The sequence below is a fragment of the Orcinus orca genome, chromosome 11, assembly GCF_937001465.1.
Source record: "Orcinus orca chromosome 11, mOrcOrc1.1, whole genome shotgun sequence".
Classification (NCBI taxonomy): domain Eukaryota; kingdom Metazoa; phylum Chordata; class Mammalia; order Artiodactyla; family Delphinidae; genus Orcinus; species Orcinus orca.
In genome coordinates this window covers 100,723,096-100,730,508 of record NC_064569.1, presented here as the reverse complement: position 1 = coordinate 100,730,508, position 7,413 = coordinate 100,723,096, and the positions used below count along the sequence as shown (strand labels likewise).

At 47.2% G+C, this 7,413-nt stretch overlaps 1 protein-coding gene across 1 annotated transcript; it reads left to right on the top strand.

Annotated features, from left to right (window-relative positions):
* Nucleotides 1-2,804: 2,804 nt before the first annotated feature.
* On the top strand, nucleotides 2,805-5,837 carry LOC125960557 (uncharacterized). Its single transcript, XM_049694945.1, has one exon. The coding sequence runs from the start codon at nucleotides 2,805-2,807 to the stop codon at nucleotides 5,835-5,837; it is 3,033 nt and encodes a 1,010-aa protein (XP_049550902.1).
* Nucleotides 5,838-7,413: the final 1,576 nt, after the last annotated feature.

Here is a 7,413-nt window from a genome sequence, read left to right as displayed (position 1 = left end):
CCCTTCCGAGAAGGAGGGAGATAAACAAAATGTAAAAAAGGTATCTGTCAAAGACCAATCAGGAAGCTGGGGACAAGTTCCCTCTCTGGTCCGAGCCTAAGCCGGGACCAATCAGCAGGAAAACACAACCAAATCTATAATTTACATACGGGGAAGTGGGAACCTATAAAACTGACATATTCGCGCCCAAAAGGGCTTCCTTCTTCGACCTCCTGCGTGAGGACCAAGGAACCCCGGTGCACCGGCCTTCAATAAAAACCTCTTGCGTTTTGCATCGGCTTCCGACTCTTGTTGTTTCCTGGGCGAGTCGAAACTCCTAGGGGACCGCGAAGGTCTAACATTTGGGGGCTCGTCCGGGATTCCACTCGCCCCGGACCACAAGAACATCGGGAGTTGGAGGTACCAGGTAAGCTCGAGCTTGATTGTCTGTCTCTTGTTCTTTGTGGGCCATTATCGGAGGAAAGCCGTTAAGAATCGGCTTATTATGGAATCTGTATCGGACCTCTGGCTAGGCAGACGTGCTAATAGCCGGCATCCATGAGCCCTAGGGGACGCCCTGGTGGCTCATCTGGAAGGAGAGGCAAACTCTGTCTCCCCTTCACTCGGTTTTGGCAGTTCCCTTGGTGATAACTGCCATCTGAAGAGGTTTCGGTTTTGAAGCGAGCTCGCGGTGGCCCATGCGTATATGTGTTTCATGGAGTTTTAACTGTTTCTGTATTGTGGTCTATTCTTCTTCTCTGACGGACGACAATGGGACAAACTATGACGACTCCTCTTTCCCTTACCCTAAGCCATTGGACCGAAGTTCGGGCCAGAGCCCATAATTTTTCGGTAGAGGTAAAGAAAGGAAAGTGGCAGACTTTGTGTGCCTCTGAGTGGCCAACATTTCAGATAGGATGGCCCCCCGAAGGATCCTTTTTATTAGACAAGATTAAGCTGCTGAAGTCTAAGATATTTAATATAGATCCCCACGGACATCCAGACCAAGTACCATATGTCTTGGTCTGGGAAGATTTAATTCTCTCCCCACCTCCGTGGGTCCGGCCCTTTGTTTCCTCAACAGGTACGTCCGCGCACACATCAGCAGCGTCGGAGATATTAGCCTTAAAGAAAAACCCCAACACGGAGAAGCTACCCGACGCCCCGGATCCACCAAAGGCGATTTATCCTGACCCGCAGTCCAATTTGCTTCTTTTGGATTCCCCACCCCCTTATCCTCCGGCCCCAAATCCCCTACCACCTAGAGGACCCCCAGCTCCACTGCCCTCGGCACCAAGGGAACCATCCATGATGGAAGAAGAAAGGGGTCCCTCAGCGGGCACTAGGAGCCGGAGGGCTATCTCCCCAGACTCCACTGCCCTACCTCTTAGAGAATATGGCCCCCCCGACGGCCAAGGAAATAGACCTCTCCAATATTGGCCCTTTTCCTCTGCAGATCTTTATAATTGGAAAATGCATAACCCAACTTTTTCCGAAAACACAGGCCCTTACCGCTTTAATAGAATCTCTTGTTTTCTCCCACCAGCCCACATGGGATGATTGTCAGCAGCTGCTCCAGACTCTCCTCTAACGACTGAGGAGAGGCAACGGGTTCTTTCAGAAGCCAGAAAAAATGTATTAGGCGCCAATGGGCAACCTACCCAGCTGCCTAACGAGATTGATGCTGGTTTCCCACTCGTCAGGCCAAACTGGGATTTCAATGCCCCGGAAGGTAGGGAGCGCCTGAAAATGTATCGCCAGGCTCTGGTGGCGGGTCTCCATGGAGCGGCCAGACGGCCCACTAATTTGGCTAAGGTAAGGGAAGTCACTCAGGGGCCCCAGGAATCTCCAACTGTGTTCCTGGAACGTTTAATGGAAGCCTTTAGACGCTTTACCCCTTATGATCCAACTTCGGAGGAACATAGGGCTACTATAGCAATGGCTTTCATAGATCAAGCGGCCCCTGATATTAAGAAGAAATTACAGAGGCTAGATGGCTTGCAGGGATTTTCGCTTGAGGAGTTAGTAAAAGAGGCAGATAAAGTATATAACAAAAGAGAAACAGAGGAAGAGAAGGAAGAAAGAAAGCAGAAAGAGCAGGAAGCCCATGAAATAAGACGGGATAAGAGACAGGAGAGGAATTTAAGTAAGATACTGGCCACTGTGGTTGGAGGAAGAAATATAGGGGATAGGAATAGGCAGAAAGGGCGAACGGCAGACAGAAGGCGGCCATTAGACAAGGACCAATGTGCCTACTGCAAAGAAAAAGGACATTAGGCGAGAGAATGCCCTAAAAAAAGAATGGAGGAAGGCCAACCAGAAACAAAATCTTAACATTGGAAGAAGACGACTAGGAAAGTCAGGGCTCGAACCCTCTCCCCGAGCCCCGGGTAACTCTTAAAGTGGAGGGGGAACCTGTTCAATTTTTGGTAGACACCGGAGCCCAGCACTCCGTCCTTCTCCACTCAAAAGGTCCTATCTCAGCTAAAAGGTCATGGGTACAAGGAGCCACTGGGAATAAACAATATTCATGGACCACACGAAGGACAGTAGATCTTGGGATTGGACGAGTAACCCATTCATTTTTGATTATTCTGGAATGCCCCTATCCTTTTCTGGGAAGAGATTTACTCTCCAAAGTAGGGGCTCAAATCCACTTTCAGCCAGAAGGTCCCACCATAACTGATAATAAGGGAAGGTTACTTCAAATATTGACTATGAAATTAGAAGATGAATATAAATTATACAAGCAGCCTTCATCCTCACGAGTTAATGTTACAGATTGGGTAACTCGGTTCCCTCAAGCCTGGGCAGAAACTGCCGGTATGGGGATGGCCAAAAATTGGCCCCCGGTGCTAGTGGAACTCAAGGCAACTGCCACCCCAATAACGGTCCATCAATACCCCATGGGTAGAGAAGCCAAAGACGGTATCCGTCCCCATATACAGAGGCTACTAGACTTGGGCATCTTAATAAGATGTCAGTCAGCATGGAACACCCCTCTCCTGCCGGTAAAGAAACCAGGAACAAATGATTATCGGCCGGTGCAGGATCTACGAGAGGTAAACAAACGGGTGGCAGACCTCCACCCCACAGTTCCAAACCCTTACAACCTCCTGAGCACTCTTCCACCTCAACATACGTGGTATACTGTTTTGGACCATAAAGATGCTTTTTTCTGTTTAAGACTCTCTCCCCTGAGCCAACCCTACTTTGCCTTCGAATGGAAAGATCCAACATCGGGAATGTCTGGTCAGCTGACATGGACACGGCTACCTCAGGGATTTAAGAACTCCCCGACCATCTTTGATGAAGCCCTCCATCAGGATTTGGCATTATATAGAGAATCAAATCCCCAGGTAACATTACTCCAATACGTTGATGATTTTTTATTAGCTGCTGAGACCCAAGAAGATTGTATCAAGGGTACTGAAAAACTGTTAACGGAACTTGGAACCCTGGGATATAGAGCCTCAGCCAAGAAAGCACAAATATGCCAACAACAGGTCAGTTACCTGGGGTATCTATTAAAAGGGGGGCAAAGATGGCTCACGGAGAGCAGAAAGGATACGGTGGCCCAAATTCCGGCTCCCAAAAACGCCAGGAAGGTTAGAGAATTTTTGGGGACGGCCGGATTCTGTAGACTATGGATTCCAGGGTTTGCTGAGCTGGCAGCCCCATTGTACCCCCTAACCAAAAACAGCACTCCTTTCGTTTGGGGCGATAAGGAACAACGGGCTTTTGACCAAATCAAACGAGCTTTACTTTCAGCTCCAGCCCTAGGACTGCCAGATGTAACCAAACCTTTTCATTTATATGTGGCCGAAAATAAGGGCATTGCAAAAGGAGTATTGACTCAGAAATTGGTTCCCTGGAATTGCCCAGTTGCTTATCTGTCAAAAAAATTGGACCCTGTGGCATCAGGATGGCACACCTGTTTAAAGATAATCGCTGCAGTAGCCGTTCTAGTCAAAGATGCTGATAAACTAACTTTAGGACAAAATCTAACGATAACAGCTCCTCATGCCCTGGAAAATGTAGTCCGTCAACCACCGGATAGGTGGCTAACTAATGCCAGGATGACCCATTACAAAACCCTGTTGCTAAACTCAGATCGCATCAAGTTTGCTCCAGCCACAGGACTCAATCCAGCCACCTTGCTACCTGATCCTGACTTGGAAGGTTCCACCATCATACATGATTGTCAGGAAGTACTGGCCGCAGCACACGGCAGTAGGCCAGATCTGATGGACCTGCCCCTCCCTGATGCTGATTTCACCTGGTTCATGGATGGGAGCAGTTTCCTGGAGGAAGGTAAGCGTCGAACTGGGGCAGCCGTGGTAGACGGGAAACAAGTCATATGGGCAGCGGCGCTACCACAAGGGACCTCAGCCCAACGAGCTGAATTAATTGCCCTGACGAGGGCATTAGAAATGGCAGAGAATAAAAAAGTAAACATCTACACAGACAGTAGATATGCGTTTGCTACCGCTCATATCCACGGTGCCATTTACCAACAGAGAGGGCTACTAACTTCAGGTGGCAAAGAAATTAAAAACAAAGACAAAATCGTGGCTTTGTTGACTGCACTCATGCTTCCTACTAAAGTCAGTATCATCCACTGCCCTGGACATCAAAAAGGAAATACCCCAATAATTAGGGGAAATAGTATGGCTGACCAAGTGGCCCGAGAAATAGCATCGGGAAAAGTCATTTTAGGACTGTCAGATAAAGTTCCTGAAAAACCAGGCCGCGATGAAGAAATCATCCCGGCCACAACAAAAGGAACTTTGTCCCCTCGGCAAGCAGAATCCATGTTACAACAGATGCACAGATGGACACATTTGGGGACTAAAAAGATGGTAGCCTTGTTACAAAAAGCCGGGTACGAAACCCCTGGAATGACAAAATTAGCTGAACAAATTGTGCAGGAATGCGTCCCATGTCAACAGGTAAATGCTCACAAAGGGAAACTTGAAACTGGAAAGAGACTCAGGGGGGACCGCCCAGGAACTTACTGGGAAGTGGACTTTACCGAAGTGCGTCCTGGAAGGTACGGTAATAAATACCTTTTAGTTTTTGTAGACACTTTTTCAGGATGGATAGAGGCTTTCCCAACAAAGAAAGAAACAGCTGCTGTAGTAGCCAAGAAGATTTTAGAAGAGATTTTTCCTCGATTTGGAGCATCAAAGGTAATAGGGTCTGATAATGGTCCAGCCTTCGTCGCCCAGGTAAGTCAGGATGTGGCCAGATATTTGGGGACTGATTGGAAATTACATTGTGCCTATAGACCCCAAAGTTCAGGTCAGGTAGAAAGAATAAATAGGACTCTAAAAGAGACCCTAACTAAATTGTCCTTGGAGACTGGCGGTACCGATTGGACGGTGCTCCTTCCTTTGGCCCTATTCCGGGTTAGAAATACACCTTCCCGATACCATCTTACTCCTTTTAAAATATTATATGGTGCCCCGCCTCCCCTCCTCACTTTAGAAAAAAAAATAAAACCTGATTGTCAAAATAACACTGACTTATATGCTAGGCTACTGGGACTCCAATTGGTCCAGAAAGAAATATGGTCCCAACTCGCCGAGGCCTACCAACCGGGAACACCGGGAGAAACTCATCCTTTCCAAGTCGGAGACTCCGTATACGTCCGTCGGCATCGAACCCAGACGTTGGAACCTCGATGGAAAGGACCATACACCGTCCTCCTCACCACCCCAACGGCCATAAAAGTGGACGGCATCGCTGCCTGGATCCATGCTTCACATGTGAAGGCTGCACCAGCGATGGCATCATCAGGATGGCGGGCCCAAAGAACCGACAACCTGCTCAAACTCAAGCTTCTACGAACCTAGGACTTATAATTTTGGTTTTACTGCCTTTATTGACTGTAAGTGATTTTAGCCCTCACCTCCCCCAGCGTTTAACTTGGCAGGTAATTTCTCAGACTGGAGATGTAACCTGGTCCATTAGTCATACTGCACCCCCCTGGACCTGGTGGCCAGATCTTTTTCCTGATGTTTGTAAATTGGCTATAGGAGCACCTTATTGGGATACAGAAGATTCTCATGATATGAACACTGCCCCTTCCAAAGTTTCGGAAACTGATTGGTTTGGGCCAGGTTGCAAAAATGCAGGCAAAAGAATGATGCTTGGTATCCTCACTTTCTACGTATGCCCCGGGTTCCACCGCCCTCGATCTCTGAATTATAAATGTGGTGGAACTGAAAACTTTTATTGCAAAAGCTGGGGATGTGAAACTACCGGGGATACTAATTGAAAACCCACCGCAACTTGGGATTTAATTACTGTAACAGCTAATTATTCTCATAATGAGGATACCGGACACCGGAGTAAATGTTCAGGATGGTGTCATCCCCTTAAAATTTCCTTTAGTAATCCCGGAAAAAGAGATAAAAAATGGATAAATGGTCATTCTTGGGGCGTTAGATTTTACATGAGGGGATATGATTTAGGAATATTAATGACCCTTAAGCTAAAGATTGAGACTCCTGCTCCTATATCAATAGGCCCAAATCCCGTACTTGGCCCCCCTTTGCTTCCCCCGGCCCCTTCAACTACGTCAACAAAGAATGAGACTAATGAAACCTCTGGATCCAAAGAACCCACAGTTAAGCCTGGGACTCCTCAGGATAGGATGCTTTCTTTGGTGCAGGCAGCCTTTACGGTTCTCAATGCTACAAACCCAGAGGCTACAAAATCATGTTGGCTTTGCTATGCTGCCCCTCCCCCTTATTATGATGCTATAGGATATAACTCCAACTATACTAATTCTACCTCCTCAGACCAATGTCGATGGAAGCAAGAAGGGAACAGTAAATTAACCCTGTCCTCGGTTTCTGGAAATGGTACTTGTATAGGAACACCTCCCCAGTCCCATAGACACCTTTGTCATGATTTTAGCCTCCCTTCAGGCTCAGGATATCTTGTACCTCCTCAAGATGGATGGTGGGCATGTAACACGGGGCTCACCCCTTGTGTCTCTTTAGAGGTTCTTAATACTTCAGCTGACTTTTGTGTGTTAGTGCAATTAGTCCCTAGACTTATCTACCATTCAGACTCATCCTTTTTAGATGAATATGTAGGAAAAACAAAAAAACAAAAGAGAACCTGTAACCCTCACATTGGCTGTCCTTCTGGGACTAGGAATATCTGCCGGGATAGGAACAGGAACCACAGCCCTCATACAACAACCCCAGTATTATGCAAGTTTAAGACAGGCTGTAGACATCGACCTTCGAGCATTAGAAAGTTCCATAACTCAACTAAAGGAATCACTCACCTCACTTTCAGAAATGGTGTTGCAGAATAGAAGAGGCCTAGATTTGCTGTTTCTTAAGGAAGGGGGATTATGCGCCGCTCTAAAAGAAGAATGTTGCTTTTATATTGATCATTCAGGAACCATTACCA